Below are 17,250 nucleotides of genomic sequence, written 5' to 3' on the forward strand. Positions count from 1 at the left end.
AACAAGTTCCAAATAAATTATACATTTATTTTATTTTCTCTTATCTGAAAGACTGGCTTAACTGTGGTACAAGTATTCAGTTTTTCAGGAATGTCACCGGTGAAATTTGGGCCCAAAATTAGATGTAAGTTTCCAAATCTGAAAGTCGATGATTCCCTGGCTTCTAGTCTTCTCTGTAAGACTTAGTCAAACATGAATTTATTTGTTACTACTTCTTCCCAAATGCTTAGTAGTTCAGCACTAGCTATTATGTGTTTAACCTCTGCTAAATAAAATGCTCATAAATTACTTATTTTCAATTATATTGTGACATTTTCTCTGGCCCATCTTAAATAAAAAATAATTTGCATTTACAAGTATTTTATTTTTGTCTTTCAGTTTGGGAAAACGGATTTAATGGCAGTTACACTTGCCCAGTCGTTAGCCCATAATATTGGTATTATCTCAGACAAAAGAAAGTTAGCAAGCGGTAAGTTTAAGTACATGTGTGGTTTAGTTGTATTTAAAGTAGACTATCTGAAAAATATTTTAGAGAATGAAATTCTTTAATTCAGTTGATAGATCAAAAGAGTTTAAGTGATAATATAAAGATACCCAGGACACAAATTTTTTTTTTCCAAAAGTAATACAAATGTTAATATTTACATTACAGATGAATTTTCTCCATGTATAATAAACATTTAAAGCCAGGTGATGTTAAATTCACAGTTGAATTTAATCTAAAAAAGGACATAATTTCAGTTTGGTAATTTTAAATGGTCTGGGCATAAAGGTTTAAGGCATACTGTTGTTCTTTTTTCTGTATTTTTGTACCATATAAGTCATTTGCTTTGCAGGTTTATTATTTATTGACTGTCTCCTGTGCTAGAATGTGAGCTTCCTGAAGAAAGGGCCATTTATTTTGATTAGTTATGTATCCCAGTGCTAAGAACAGAGCCTGGCACGTAGGAGGTGTTCAAACCAGTGTCGTTGAATGAGTAAACTTAGAAGTAAATTGCATTAAGTTCACAAGGTGGGTTATAGAGGTGGGTCTGTGTGACTCCAAAACCCAAGCATTTCCACTAAGCCTATGCTAATATAAGTTATTCATAAGGCATACTACTTTATTACAGTTTATTTAAAACATCTTTTAGTATTGCCACAGAGGTAGAATTTGCCTGCCAGGATCAGACCTGATAAAGGGCTTAATACAATATGGGCCTAGTAAAATATGCCAGGTTTAGCATCTATGATGAATATATTTTCCCAAGTAGGTAAAGTTACTTTACCAGGAATGGATAAACACTATATATTTGGAGTAAGTTGATTATAATCATATTTATTGTATTATTTTAGTAATAAATATGATCGTTTATATTAACTACAACTATTACCATTTATGAAGTACCCATTATATAACAGATAATTGAATGCCAGAATTATATACATCTAGATGCTCATCTAATCCTCAAGATAATCCTCTAAGATATTCATTATCAGCTCCCATTTTACAGATAAAGTGACTAGATCTTAAAAGTGTAATGTCTCCAAGATTACACATATATTAAGTGGCATACCCAGATTTTGAACCTAGGTATTTCTGATTCTGAGGACCTTTTGCTTAACCAATATACTCTACTGCCTTCTACCAGAAGCCTTGGGTGCAGAGGTTTTAAAAATGGATGAGAAATTGTTAGAATTCCAATAAAGGCTTATGAAACCAGAATCCTGTAGTGGTACATCACTATTTCATTGGTATTTGATTGGTAAGCCATTTTAAGTGAGTGCTTTACAAATATGGCCACTTGTTAAAATATGAAAAGATTTTATTCTAGTAAAAATGATATAAGCTCGATAGGGTCAAAGTACAATAGATTTTTGTTGCTATGCTTTACATAAAACAGAACATATACTTTTTAAAATAGTAACTATCTAATGCATCTGTTTTCACTTTGTAACAAGGCATGTGTATTCATTTTCTCTTAGGTGAGTGTAAATGTGAGGACACGTGGTCTGGATGCATAATGGGAGACACTGGGTGAGCCACTTCTATTTAAAACTAACTCACTGTTCCTTTCTCTGCTGTGCTGTTGTCTTCTTAGGAGGATGACACTCAATAACTTAGTGCCTGGAACCTTACCACAGGCATTTAAAATTGGAAGTAGATATTCTCAATGGCTCTGTAGGGAATATATTTTCACTAAATAGTCTCTTATTTATGAAAACAATTGCTGTTCTTTAAGCTAGTAGGTCAAAGTGTTTTTTTTGGCTGGGGGAATTTGAAATGGGGTGAGTCAGGGGCATGCAGGATATATGATTCCACCAACTTCAGGGAAATATAATAATTGTTTTAAAGCATTTCTTTCTTTTTTAAAAAATTTATTGAAGTATAGTTGATTTACAGTGTTGCATTAAGTTCTACTGTACAGCAAAGTGATTCAGGTGTACATACATATATACATTCTTTTTCATATTTTTTCCATTGTGGTTTATTACAGGATATTGAATATAGTTCTCTTTGCTATACAGTAGGACCTTGTTCTTTATCCATTCTACATATAATAGTTTGCATCTGCTAATCCCAAACTCCCAATCCATCCCTCCCCCCGGCAACCCCAAGTCTGTTCTCTGTGTCTGTGAATCTGTTTTGTAGATAAGTTCATTTGTGTCATATTTTAGATTCCACATATAAGTGGTATTATATGGTATTTGTCTGTATCTTTCTGACTTACTTCACTCAGAATGATAATCTCTAGTTGCATCCATGTTGCGGCAAATGGCATTATTTCGTTCTTTTTAATGGCTGAGTAGTATTCCATTGTATATATGACCACATCTTCTTTATCCATTCATCTGTTGATGGACATTTAGGTTGTTTCCATGTCTTGGCTATTGTAAATAGTGCTGCTGTGAACATTGGGGTGCATGTATCTTTTTGAATTATAGTTTTGTCTGGATAGGAGTGGAATTGCTGGATCATACGGTAATTCTATTTTTAGTTTATTGAGGAACCTCCATAGTGTTTTCCAGAGTGGCTGCACCCATCAACAGTGTACGAGGGTTCCCTTTTCTCCACACCCTCTCCAGCATTTGTTATTCGTAAATTTTTTAAAGATGGCCATTTTGACCAGTGTGAGGTGGTACCTTGTTGTAGTTTGATCAAAGACTTTTTAGCCTTGAATTTAGTCTGGAAATGTAAGAAATGAGCAACAACTTTGTTCTTGAAGGCTTACTTTCTAATTCCCTTTCCTTTTATCTTCTTCTATTCTAATTAAATGAGTTATAAACAGAAGTGTGTCTCAAAAGCAAAAACAAAAGAGAGCCCTGATGAGTAGTTTTCTCAGATTTCCAGCAGCCTTCTACCTTATGTAGAAGCCTATGGTGTAAATGCTCCCACAGTAGCTGATTTCAAGCTACCTGTGTGAATTAAGAGTGGGAAGTGGTGTGCTCAGTCCATTTCCTAAGAAAAGTTTTCATTTTTATACTGTCATACCCTTGACACACTATCAGGCATCAATCTTTTATTCTTTCTAAATAAATTTTACAGCCATCCCTTTCATGCCAAGCTTATCATTACCACCTTACTTTAAACTTTTATTATCTTGTGCTGTTATTATTTTGATAACATTCCAGCTACTTACACAGCTTTCAGGCTCCCTCTCTCCCCTCCTGAACTCCACTTCCATCATAATTGAAAGGTATAAAGAATAAAAGAGTATACACTTGTATACGATCACCTAGATAAAAACAAAACAAGACACTGTCCGCACTGTTAAATCCCCCTGTGTTCTGTCTTATCGGTTCCCAACCCTGGCTAAGGTAACCACCATCTTGAATTTGGTTTATATCATTCACAGGTCAAATTTGGTTTACATCATTCACAGGTCAAATTTGGTCTATATCATTCACAGGTCCTTTTTTATACTTTTACTGTGTATGTGTGTGTGTGTTGGAGTAATACATAGCATGGCTTTGCATGTTTTCAGTTTATATGAAAGGCGTCATACTATATTTATTTTTCTGTGACTTACTTTCTTGATCAGCTTTATGTTTGTGGGGTTCATCCATGCTGATGTACATATATATATATATATATATATATATATATATACAGCTCTAGTTCATTGAATGTGTACAGCACAATTTCTCCATTCTTCTTTTAATGCACATGAATTTTTATGTCAAACAGACGAATCATGTCATTTTCCTGCTCAGAACTTTTGTGTCTCCATTGTGTAAAGAATAAGGTTCACATTCCTTCCTTCAGTATTTAGAGGTCCATAATCTTTCTTCATACTCATTTGCAATCTCACTTTCTACTACTATTTATGCAGTTTGTTTACCATAATTGTATATGGGTTTCCACCTTTTCTGATTTGTTAACCGTAATCCTACACGGATGTTCAGCCTCTGAAAAATATGCTCATCATAATTGTACATGAGTTTCCAGCTTCTTTTGATTTCTTTAATATATTCTCTTCATCTGGAATTCTCAGTTTTTTTTCTATGTAACCACATTTTTAACCACTTGAGATTTATTATAATTTTTAACTCCTGCATTATAATTTGATTCTGTATGTCTTTGTTTCCTCACACCAATTAAAATTTGTAAATTTTTTAGGATTATATATTGCACTAATTTTTATTTTTGTCAGACCTCACACCATACTCTCTTGTACAGACTTGTTTTTCAATAAATATGTATTGATTGTATTTGAAATGTGAACTCCCAGCATATGCATGACAAGAAGAATAGATGATGGAGGGAATATACATGCAAATATTTTTCAAAATATCTTTGGACTGGGCTTCCCTGGTGGCGCAGTGGTTGAGAGTCCGCCTGCCGATGCAGGGGACACGGTTTCGTGCCCCGGTCCGGGAAGATCCCAGATGCCGTGGAGCAGCTGGGCCCGTGAGCCATGGCCGCTGAGCCTGCGCGTCCGGAGCCTGTGCTCCGCAAGGGGAGAGGCCACAGCAGTGAGAGGCCCACGTACCGCAAAAAAAAAAAAAAAAAAAACAAACTTTGGACTTTTTGCTTAGTATTAAGAAGAAATGATAAAAGTCTTTATAGTTGTAATTTTCTAACAATTACTAAATTCCATGCTAGAGGTTCTTGTTTTTTAATCTTGTCTGATTATTCTGATTAACTAAAAGAATTATACAGACAATCTGCTTAGCACTAAGCATAATATGCAGCAAAATCAATGGCTACACTTGAATATGCGTAGCTCTTTGCATTGGAACTCCTTACATCAAATAGTTGCATACAAGAGAAAAGCTCTTTACATAAAACATTGTCTGGTATGATGTCAGATATCATTTGATCTGTGCCAAACATCACCTATCAGCACTAATTATGGACATATATTTCCCATGGGTAAATTCCCTCCCATTTCTACTTTCTGAAGTTCCTCTGTATTGTTAAATGTTGGAAAGCATTGTTGAAATGAAGACTGTCGGTCCTATTTAAAGGTATAAGAATTAAAAATGTAAGAATGCATTGAATAGATTTGTTACCCTGCAAAAAAGAAGCTTTGGGGCCAAGCTTAGGGAGAGAAATGGTATCTGCTTTCAGGTATTGGAAGGGCCATGGTATGGTAAAGAATTAGTCTCATTGATATAGTTAACAATACAGGACTGTGTGCGGCAGTTATAGGAAGTCAGATGTGGCATAGGGAAGGTAAGTGCAATGTACAGATTTCAGCTCTTCATGTGTAAAAAGAGCTTCCCTATCTGGGAAGAGTTTCTTGTCACTACTGGAGAGCAGACTGAGCTCCCAGCTGTGTAGTGGGCGGGAGGCTGGGCTAACCTGAACCCCCTGATGGTGCCTTTGCAGGGCAGGGGCTGAACTAGACTTTGACTTCTAAGGGTCCAACACTGAAAATCAGTGACTTTCTTCTATAGCAGTAGAGAACCACCTCCGATTTTGACCAGTAGAATAAAGAGGGAACTTGAAGAAATTCCTGTTTAAATTCCATAATCCTGACAGGGATATATACAATGGATTATAGATAAGGCGATAAAAACATTGGCTGAAGTGTAGGCACTGAAAAGCAAAAAGGAAGTAATATATATAAGAAAATTTTAAAATAATAAAGTTTATGACTTATTAGGAAAATGAAGCAAAGGAAGTAAAGTAGTTCAGACAGTTTAAACCCAAGACAACTTTATTTGGAGAGTTTGGCATGAAATACTTGGTAAATGAGTTTAGGGTAAATAATTGTAAATTCCATTAGTCAGTTCACTTAAGCGTTAATCGTTATGCTAGGAAGAAGTAGGCATATAAACGGACAGGCTAGTGGGAGAGACTTTCCATTCTTATCTTAATTGTGTTTTCACTTTTATACAAAGCTCAATGTAAAATAATTTTTGAAAAATACAGAAAATAAAATTTGTATCACCTCTTTTCTCACCATTGGGTGACAACTGTGGTTAATGTTAAAATACTGCTGCTTAAATCTAGCAGTTTTGGGACTTTGCTAGCGGTCTAGTGGTTAGGACTCTGTGCTTCCACTGTATAGGGCATGGGTTCGATCCCTGGTCAGGAACTAAGATCCTGCATGCCGTGTGGCGTGGCTAAAAAATAAAATAAAATAAATCCAGTAGTTTTTTCTCTTTACATGTTTACTGTTTTATAAAATTAGGATTATGTTGCATATAACAGTTTATTCATTTTTTACTTAACATTATATATAGTCAGCATTTTTCTGAGCCTTCATTCTTTAACACTACCATGAATACTAATAAGTACATGGTATTCTATTTTATTAATATATCACAGTTTAGTTAACAGTTTTCTACTGTTGAACATTTAGATTATTTTCATGTTATTTGCTACTATAAATTGTGCCACCATAAATATCTTTATTCAGACATCTCTGCACACATAGCAAATCAACTCCTCAAGAAAAATTTCTGAGAGTAAAATTACTAGATTTAAGGATATTTCACATTCTGAAGATTCTTAATGCATAGTTCCAAATTGCTCTACCGCGAGGTTTCTTTTTTCTATTGACCCTTGATTATTTTGGGGGGGTATAATTTTTTTTTTTTTTTGTATTTTGAAGCAGTCTGAAACTTGAAGAGTTAGAAGAATAGTTACAAAGAACCTTTTTGTCTCTGAATTGCAAGTTTTTACATGGTGCCTATCACCTCCAAATACCTAACTTTATGTGCCTTTCTGCAAACAAAGGCATCTTCCTATAGGACCACAATACCACCAAGAAAATCATCTAATTCTTATCCCTCATTCAAGATCAGCCCTGTGTTTCTTCCATGTCATTTTAGCAAACGCTTCAGAATCAGGCATCACAGTCAGTTTTTGTTCTCTTCAATCTGGAATAATTCCTCAGTCTTTCTTTGACTGTCATGGCTTTGACACATTCGGAGATTATAGGTCAGTTATTTTGCAGAATGCCCTGCAGTTTGGGTTCCAGCCCAGGTTTAATATTTAGGAAAGACTCATTGTGAAATAAATTATTTCTAACTCTCTTTGATGGAAATTACAGGTACTATAGGTGTGTTTCCTTGGAATGGATATGCAGATAATGAGCAAACCGTAGTTACTATTAGCCACCTAATGAAGAATTTAGAAAACTGCTTATTGAATAAACTCTTACGGATTGAATGCAAATGTTATACATAAGTGCAATTTATTATTTATTTATTCTTTTTTTGTTTTTTAGGAATAATGTACAATGTTAACAGTGTTCAGTTTTAAGACTAATCTACAAACAAGGGAGACTAAAATTGTACCCAGCTATTGCTTTTCTTCTCTTTTATAGCTATTATCTTCCTAAAAAGTTCACCCAGTGTAATATTGAAGAGTATCATGACTTCCTGAATAGTGGAGGTGGTGCCTGCCTTTTCAACAAACCTTCTAAGGTAATAAGTGTGATCAGAGTTATTAGTTATTAATCTTTCTAAAGTATTGTAAACACAGATTTTCATTCATTGTGTCTTATAGAAGAAAGCTTTTCAACTAGCTTATATATACACATTCTAGATACACTAAATATCTACATTTCTAAGTTGAATTAATCTTGGGCATTTGGGGTTATTCTGATGGGAATAAAAAGCAGGTAGAAATTAGTTTTGCTTTCTGAAAAATGTCCATTTTCTTTTTATATGGCCAAATGAGGATTCAGGGTTAGCTTACAAAAATGGTTTCACTTTGCCTTTCTTTTTCATGTTCTTGATACATTCCCCCTCCCCTGCCTTTGGATACCGAATCACAATTCATACTGGTAGAAAAGGACGCCTGTCTCCCCTCTTTACTCCCCACCACTGCCTTTCAGAATGAGCAGTATGATCAAAATTACAATACTTCTCAATATAAAAACTATCAAAATTACAACACTTCTCAATATAAAAACTAAGTCTGCTAAAAAGGAGAAGGTCTGTACTGAGACTGTCAGAGGCTTTCATAGCTTGCTGAGCATCCTCTGGTTACTGACTAGAAAACAGGTCTTCATCATACATTTGGAAGACTTCCCATGTTAAAGAAGAGTGTTTTATCCTCAGTAATTATGTGAACTATGAAGTGCTTCCCTACATCACAGTGATACGTGGCATTGCCTTTGTAATCATTTACCTGGTTTCATTCTCTGTTCACTCCAGTGAAATTTAGGAAATTTCATACTGCACTGAAAAGCAAATTGACAATTTTAAGACTCTTTCCAAAAGCTTCAGAAGGGATATTGGAACTAAATTCCTGCTTCTATAAATGAAAAACAATTCAAGTCTTTTAACCAAACTAATTGATTATTCTGAACCCAGAGTAAGAGAATAACTGTGTTTTTTCAGCTGGAGAGTTTTAGTTTTGGCTTTCAAAGCTGCCTCATTCATTATGATCCTTTCAACTAAAAATGAAATCTAGAGATGAGTTGATTCTTTTGTAGGAGAGGAGAGAGTATTTGAAATTAGGTGGGGACTTTTGTTGTTGCTTTCTTGATTTTTTTGTTTGTTTGTTTGCTTGTTTTTTCCTTCTAGTTGGTTAAGAAAGTGTGTGTGTGTGCGTGCATGCATGTGGGTGTGTACTCACTTCCATTCTATAATATGTAAACTTGTATTAACTTTTGAATGAATATTATATATATGGAACATAGCAGCTATTTACTATTTACTAGTTTTACCTATCACCATAAGATAAATTATACTCAAAAGATAATAAAATCAGCAGAAAGTTAAAAAATATAAAAGTCTCAAAATATACTCTTGTACAGGCCAAAAACTGCTTCCATCTCTGGGGCAAATTATTATTGCTGTTCTCTGCAGAGCTATCTTAATAGGAAGAGTTGTATTTTATATTAAATAAATCAGTAGATTTATTAATTTTTGTGATGTTTTCCTTATTGTCCATGAAAAAACTTTGTTTCACAAGGAAATAACAGTTAATAAAGGGCTTTTCGCAGGTAATTGAACTTGATCCTTATAACAATTCATTAAGTAGATGGGAAGCCAATATTATTATTATTCCTGTCTTAAATACGAAAACACTTGGGCTCTAAGATGGCAAGCCATTTGCGCAAGATAAGTAGCTGAGCCACAACTTGAATCCAGATGTCTGACTCCAAATCCCTTGCGTCCTGTTTGAAATGAAATTTCAGGAGTCCATCTGGCTTGGTTTTAGTCAATGCCAAGATCATCTTTTATTTTGATGACACTTATCAGACCCTGCTTGATAGGTATGTTATATATGAAAATATGATTAAATATGAAATGGAAACAATATTAGACACTATGTTCTAAAGTTTCCAGTTCTAAAATTCTGAAGTCATACTTTGCAGTTTAGGAAAATAAAAATATATTTTGGAATGACTGACAGATAGGCCAGAAGTGTAGGTGTGGCACTTGTGGTCTCTCGTAAGGTCTTTGATGTTGATTTTTCTGCATTTTAGTGCCCTTTTTGGTTTTCATTCCACAGCTTCTTGATCCTCCTGAGTGTGGCAATGGCTTCATTGAAACTGGAGAGGAGTGTGACTGTGGGACCCCGGCAGTAAGTCTCTGGGTGTTGGGATGATTTCTTTAGGTTGTTCGGGGTTATTCCAGGTTCACACACTGAAACATGAAGAGCAAGTGTTATGCCTAGAAATTTCATAAGATTTGTGGAAGAAGGATGCTTACTTTGAGGCTGTACATTGGTTTTAGAAAATATCCTGGTACTTTCAGGAAAATGACACCATTCTCTGACGTTTTGCAAATGTTTATATTCCTTAGGAATGTGTCCTTGAAGGAGCAGAGTGTTGTAAGAAATGCACCTTGACTCAAGACTCCCAGTGCAGTGATGGTCTTTGTTGTAAAAAGTGCAAGGTAAATAAATGTTGAGTAATAACCAGCTGAAAGAAAAGAGGACATATTTGATTAAATTGTTAAGGCTAGGTAAATATAACCAAATAACAATAGTAAGACCTAACATTTGTTGAGTGACTAAGTGCCAGGTGCTTTACAGGAGCCTCACAAACTTTGTCAGGAGTAGTTACTATTTTTATTCCCATCTAACAGATGAGAACACAGAAGCTTGTAGTGATTAAGTAGTTTTCCCTGGGTCTTATACCAAGTCAGGAGCTAGGGCCTGAATGTTTGTAATCCCCAGAGTTTGTCCTCTCTCTACTGCCTCTCTGAGGAGCATGCACATTAAATGAAACCATTTAATGTGCTATCATATATATGTAATAACAATAATAAAAATCAAATGTAATATAATTTAAATGAAACTATTTTTTGAATGATGTGTTTCCTTTATTGTAAAGCCAAATGGATATTCAATAGATCCTTCCCTTCTTGGTGCTCAGCTTGGTATTTCTCTTGCATTAGCTGTTGAGGGAACAAAAGAAATCCCTTTAGACATTAAAACACCTTTCATGTGTTGTGCATGAGAGTTTAATGCATCGTTATCCACCTTGTCTGTTTTCATCCTCCCAACAGTATCCTATACCTGCCCCCAAATATTTAAGCCTCTCCATCAAGACTACAGTTACTTGGGGCTTACCTTGCTCAAAGAAATCTATCTTTTTTCTCTTCTCATATAAAATCTGGTACAATATTCTACATTATTTCTGAGGTTCAATATCTCCCTCTCCCTCAGGTCTGTACATTTTATGGAGGCAGAGCCAGGCACTTACACTGTAATTGGTACAGGTCTTCAGTAAATAATTGTTGAATGAATGAATAAATATGCACAGCACTCTCTTACTGATTATTTGCTGATTGACTAACTTTAATGAGTTACGAGAGGGTGAAATATGAACCTATCATATTAAATACCCTACTGTGTGCCAGAAACTGTACTAAGCACTTTCAAATTATGTCATCCTATATCCAGGTTTCATAACCCTGGCACTGTCGACATTTTTGGCCAGATAATTCTTCATTGTGAGGGTGTGTCTTACGTCTTGTAGGATATTTAGCAATATCCCTGACTTCTACCTACTAGTTGCCAGCAGCATCCTTCCAAATCATGACACCGCAATGTCTTCAGACATTGCCAAATGTCCTCTTGTTGAGACTGCTGTCTTAGATAATGCTCATGGCTACACTTTGGGATGGGCATTATTATCCAGATTTTTCCAATAAGCAGTGCCAGTCTCCAGGAAGTGAAATAACCTGCATAGGCTCCCTCAGCAGTAAGGAATAAATGTGCAGTTACATCCCACATTTGCTGGCAGCAATTTCTGTTGTTTCCACGTTACCACTGTGTCTCTGGCAGCGTTTTAATAGAAGCAAAGCGCAGGCAGAGATCTCTGAAAGCGCTCTCTAAAAAAGGAAGATTAAACCAAATGTTAAACAGACATTCTTTCATTTTGGCTACCTCAACTGTTTATTCTCTCAGTTCCACCAACTGCTTTCCAGGGATCCCCAATCATTTATTTTAATTCTCAGTGTTTTAAGTCTGCCCATCCATAAAATGCATTTAATTATGCCATTTTTTCTTGGATTTCTACAGTTAGACTCTTTGTGATATAATCATTGACAGGAACAAGTACAAAATAATAAAATTAAAATATACAATAAAATGGCAGGGTTAACTATCCCAGAATATAAGTTACAACTTTACCAGTCAAGTAAGATCTCTTCTGCCACTTTCTCTACACCACACCCCAACCCTCGTCCCTAAAGGAGTCAGGCAGAAGAGTGAATGGAAAGGAGGGAACGGAAGAACAAGATGAGAAATCATATGTATCTCTGTTTTCTTCTGTATGTATTTATAATAATGTATCTGTAAGTCAGAGTTGGCAAACACTTTCTGTAAAGGGCCAGATAGCTAATAGTTTAGGCTTTGTGGGTTATAAGGTCTCTGTTTCAGTTACTCAACTCTTTCTTTGAAAGCAGCCATCGAAAATACAGAAGTAAATGGGTGTGGCAGTGTTCCAATAAAACTTTATGTATAAAAACAGGTAGCCGGGCTCCCCTGGTGGCGCAGTGGTTGAGAGTCCGCCTGCCGATGCAGGGGACACGGGTTCGTGCCCTGGTCCGGGAAGATCCCACATGCCGTGGAGCAGCTGGGCCCGTGAGCCATGGCCGCTGAGCCTGCGCGTCCGGAGCCTGTGCTCCGCAACGGGAGAGGCCACAACAGTGAGAGGCCCACGTAGCGCAAAAAACAAACAAACAAATAAAAAACAAACAAAAAAAACAGGTAGCCAACCAAAGTTTGTCCTCAAGCCATAATTTGGGGACTCATTGGTTATTTACTTCTTTACTCTTTTTCTCCTTTTATTTGTATGTAAATTCCAAGAGGGCAGGGATTTGGGTTGATTTATTTACTGCTTTATCCCAGCACTTAGAACAAGTTCTCCTTTACTATGCTTTCTTTCAGAGGTTTCCTGACAGTTCTTGAACATTTACACTCTCACATAAACTCTACCTTAAATCTGCTCGAACTTCTACCTCAGAAGTTCTAGAATTGTAGCTTGCACCAGTCCCAAGGAGGAAGAGAACCAGAGTTTATGAAATTAACTTATCTTGCTTATTTCCTTATTTTTATGGCTTATGTACTCCCACAGAAATGTAAGTTCCCTGCCAGCAGGATTCTTGTGTTTTCTTCTCCACTGAGTCTCCAGTGGCTAGAGAGTCCCTAGCACATTTTAAGTGCCTAGCAAACATTTGGTGAATGAATGAACGAACACAAGTTTTGTTCTGATCTTCTGAAAAATGTCTGTTGAACTCCTGCTTGCAGTTGGCAGTGTGCTGCTCATGGTCTATGGACAGCAGGAAACTGAAATGCCTGGAGGGTCGTGAACAAGGGAGAGAAGATGAAAGTTGTATGTGTGTGTGTGTATGGATGGGTGGGGAGGGGTCCCGAATACTGTGTATGTTTGTGTGAGCAGAGATAAAAGCATGGAAGGATCCCTCCCCAAATAGTAACGTTTTGGAGCAGGAAAGAGAGCGGGATTAAAGAGGGAAGGAGAAGGATGATAATTTTATAGATCTCTTTGTTTTGTTATAATGAATACTCTTGCAATTTATGAATCCAACAAGTATAAAATTTAGTTGTACAACTCCCACACTTACAAAAAATACTTGAGTTGAAAACAGACAAAAAAACTCTCATACACAAATACAAATAATAGAAACATTAAAAAAGGAATAAAAGACCAAGCTATAGATCTGTATAAAAATTAGGCAGGAGAGAAGATGGTAAAGGAAAGCATGGGAAGAAACAGCTTTGCCAGAAAATCTAACTTTTACAATTCAGTCCAAAATGTAACTTCCAAATTCTTGGCTGATGAGGTAAAAAAGAAAAATACGATAAAGGTGCCAGTAAGAATGAAGGGTAAAGTGTAAATCCAAAAGCTCTTTGGAAGGAAGAATTGCTAGAACTTGGACTGACTGTCCTTCTGGTACAGATGTACCATCAAGCACATCCTATTTTAACAAGATCTTGTAAGGCTTATGTGTGATGACTATGCAAATTACTTTATATGTGAGAAACTCTGAGAACAATTAAGTTGACATTTCATGCAGTAACTGTGGTTTTCACAGATTTCCATCTTAAACTAGTTTAAGCTATTCCTATCCAAAAAAATATTCATTTCTCTTTTTTTAAAGATGATACTGTGAGAGTTTTTTTCCTTTGACAGCTTTGCACATTGATTTTTGTTCATTTTAGTTTCAGCCTATGGGAACTGTATGCCGTGAAGCAGTAAATGATTGTGATATTCGTGAAACATGCTCAGGAAATTCAAGCCAGGTAATTTACGAATAATTTCTCTAAACCCGATGGGGGAAAAGTAGGAGTATGTTTAGTGTGCTGACCCCCAGGTGAAATGGAAATGGACAAGATACTCATGTTTCTCTTTCATGTCAACTCTCACCCTCCTTTTATTAATTTTTTGAGAATTGAAGTTTCAGTGATCAAAGCTTGAGCAGATGTTCGGCGTGATTTTGTCTTAATGTTGAACTAATTTAAGACTGTATACATACGTGCCTTAACTATTTTGTTTTTGTTTAAAGTAGAGGGTAAAAGGCATTTGCTTTTTGTCTAGTTAGTGAAGGAGGAATCAAAGAGACTCTTTCCCTTCAGCTGGTTGAAACAGGAGTCAGCCAAGGCAGAGAGACCCACGGGGTATTGGGTTCTGAAAAGGGACCTGTCTTGACTCTTGTTTATCTGACAGGTTGCCACTAATAGCTGCTCTTGAATTTAATATCATTTAGTTGTCAATAGGGAGGATAGGGAAGTTGATAAACTTTGTCAGGGGTTCACAGATTTCAGTGTACATGTATGTAGGCAGTCCTTACTTTGCATATTAGTGCAGGAACACAAATGACCATGCAAGCTGAAACCACGTAAAGTTATTCTAGTAATCAATGGAAAAAGTTACAGTTGTTCTGCGATCTTTAAAAAATGTCAGATGATTAAAAACTCTCTTACTGTTGGTCTTAAATGAATAGGGAAACAAAAAAAAATCCTAACATTTATTTAGCATATTAAATTAAAACAGAAACACTGAAAATTATAGTATTTTATTTCTTTGTTAAAAAACTTACCAAGAGTAGTTTGAGCGGTGCTTACCTTCTCCTGGTCATAAACCTTATGACACTTGGTGAGCATCTTTTCTATGCCTTGTTGAATTGCCACACTCCTTTCTAAGTTTGTATCAGCTTTTGACATTTTATCCTTTGTGCTTTCAATGTCCTGAAATATCTCCAAGAGATGTGAAGTTGTGAACGGGAAGTTTTTGCTGAACAGTGGTATCAACATTCCATTCCCGTAGTGATTTTTTTCTATCACACCATTTACATTTGACTTGAATTTCTCTTCCAATGTCATCACTTTTCATTTCTTTGGTGCACTTTCATCTTTGTTGGCCAGTTTCCTCTTTCAATTATTCGATTTTGTAAGATGTCACATGGTATCACCCAGAGAGAGAGAGGTGACAATCTACATTCTCTGTTGTCCGTGCATGAACCGAATGAACAGATGCTCAGCGAGCAATCACCAACAGACTTTGAAAGAAGTGACTAGATGGGTCATTGACTGTGATGGGCATCTCTTGTTTACCTAGTGATCAGTGGACTGAAGAGCTAGTAGCAAAGTTTGTACTTCATGCAATTACTCACAGTTAATCTATTGTGGTAACTGAAATTGGAACTGTGTCCTTGGGGTACTGGTGTTGTTTAACAAAACCACGGTGAGTGAAATTCATGCTCTAGTGTGAGTGAAATTCATGCCAAATGAAGACTGCCCACATCTTTTTTTCTCTAGAGAAGAGGGATTCAGTAGTGGTATATCTACTTTAACCATTAAAAATGCTTTATTTTAAAGGTAGTCATCCTAAGGGATTAAAGATCTTTTGTGTAAAAGTACTTTCCTTTCCTACTATCTAATTAGCATTATGCTTCTAAGCTAACACCTGGTGATGATGGAGATACAGTGAATGGGCTCTGGGAATGAAAGTATATTAGAGCAACTTCTTTGAAATGTGATTATATGATAAGCAGGGATTTTAAAAGAATTCTAAATCCGAAAATGATGTACGTACAAAGATGCTCCTGTTCCGTTGGTTGTAACAGCATAAATTGGAGATAGTTATAACTAAATATTTTAGTACATTGATTATATGGTTTGTTAGCTCAGGGCAATGTGTTACAGCTATCAAGATGATACCTTCAAAAAAGTTTATTATGACGTGAGGAAACTTGTATGATGAACGTAAAGGGCTGAAACAGAATATAAAACATTATCTATAACTTGATTACACTTATGTTTAAAAATATCATATTTTGGGCTTCCCTGGTGGCGCAGTGGTTGAGAGTCCGCCTGCAGATGCAGGGGACACGGGTTCGTGCCCCGGTCCGGGAAGATCCCACATGCCGCGGAGCGGCTGGGCTCGTGAGCCGTGGCCGCTGAGCCTGCGCGTCCGGAGCCTGTGCTCCGCAACGGGAGAGGCCACAGCAGTGAGAGGCCCGCGTACCGCAAAGAAAAAAAAAAAAATCACATTTTGTAGAAAATGGTAGAGGAAAAAAATGTACCAAAATATAAAAAATAGTTGTCTTTGGGTGGTAGGAAAATGAGAGACTTTAATTTTTCCTACTTTTTCACATTTTCTAACTTTTCTCAAATGAGTATGTAATTACTATAATGCTAGAAAAGAGGTATAATAAATTTAAAAATTACACTCTGTTTCTATCCACATAAGAATGCTTTGCAGTCTTTTCTGCAATTGCTACAAGGAAAGAAAAGGGGGTGGGTGGGCTCTAAAGCATGTCTTTTTCTAACATGTCCAGGGTAGACCTTTGCTTGAGAGTCATTTTAAGGGTAAGGGCAATGTTACTTCTCATGGTGAAAAAGAGGAAACCATACCTATGGCTCCATCTGTTGTCATCTTCCTTGCTTTTGTCTTGTGCTCTTGTTTTTCTTGCTCTGAGGAATAGTGTGTCTGTGTAAGTTAGCTGAGTCATTGCTGTCAGTTCTTTTTATTTGTAAATAAGGATTTACAAATCAACTACTTTTGCCTCTGGTCGATCCATATTTTTAGGGGAAAATGCACCAATTGTTACATTTCCTTTTGATTTCTCTTGATCTTGTTTGTTTTTATTTTCAGATGGTTTGGGAGACTATCCTATATTATCAGACTTTATTTTTAAAATGAAAATATTTATAAAGGGATTAGCTCATCTTGATATTTTGCTGTGCATTTGGTTCATACTTCTGTTTTCTTTTCCTAGTGTGCCCCCAATATTCATAAGATGGATGGTTATTCCTGTGATGGTGTCCAGGTAAGTTACTTCATCTTTACCTAAATGTTTCACGTGTACCAGCAGGAAAGAAAT

The 17,250-nt window shown here is 36.1% G+C and overlaps 1 protein-coding gene across 1 annotated transcript in view; it reads left to right on the forward strand.

The window, feature by feature from the left end:
• Positions 1–17,250, forward strand: part of ADAM22 (ADAM metallopeptidase domain 22) — a 197,537-nt gene that overhangs the window by 135,642 nt on the left and 44,645 nt on the right. The window contains exons 10-16 of the mRNA XM_027102789.1: positions 379–469; positions 1,966–2,017; positions 7,764–7,863; positions 9,905–9,976; positions 10,198–10,290; positions 14,087–14,167; positions 17,146–17,196. Coding sequence (XP_026958590.1) covers positions 379–469; positions 1,966–2,017; positions 7,764–7,863; positions 9,905–9,976; positions 10,198–10,290; positions 14,087–14,167; positions 17,146–17,196 — 540 coding nt within the window. The remainder of the gene's footprint in view (positions 1–378; positions 470–1,965; positions 2,018–7,763; positions 7,864–9,904; positions 9,977–10,197; positions 10,291–14,086; positions 14,168–17,145; positions 17,197–17,250) is intronic.

The sequence above is a fragment of the Aethalodelphis obliquidens genome, unplaced genomic scaffold (genome assembly GCF_003676395.1).
Source record: "Aethalodelphis obliquidens isolate GAN/ISIS:26980383/991018 unplaced genomic scaffold, ASM367639v1 scaffold5, whole genome shotgun sequence".
NCBI classification, from domain to species: domain Eukaryota; kingdom Metazoa; phylum Chordata; class Mammalia; order Artiodactyla; family Delphinidae; genus Aethalodelphis; species Aethalodelphis obliquidens.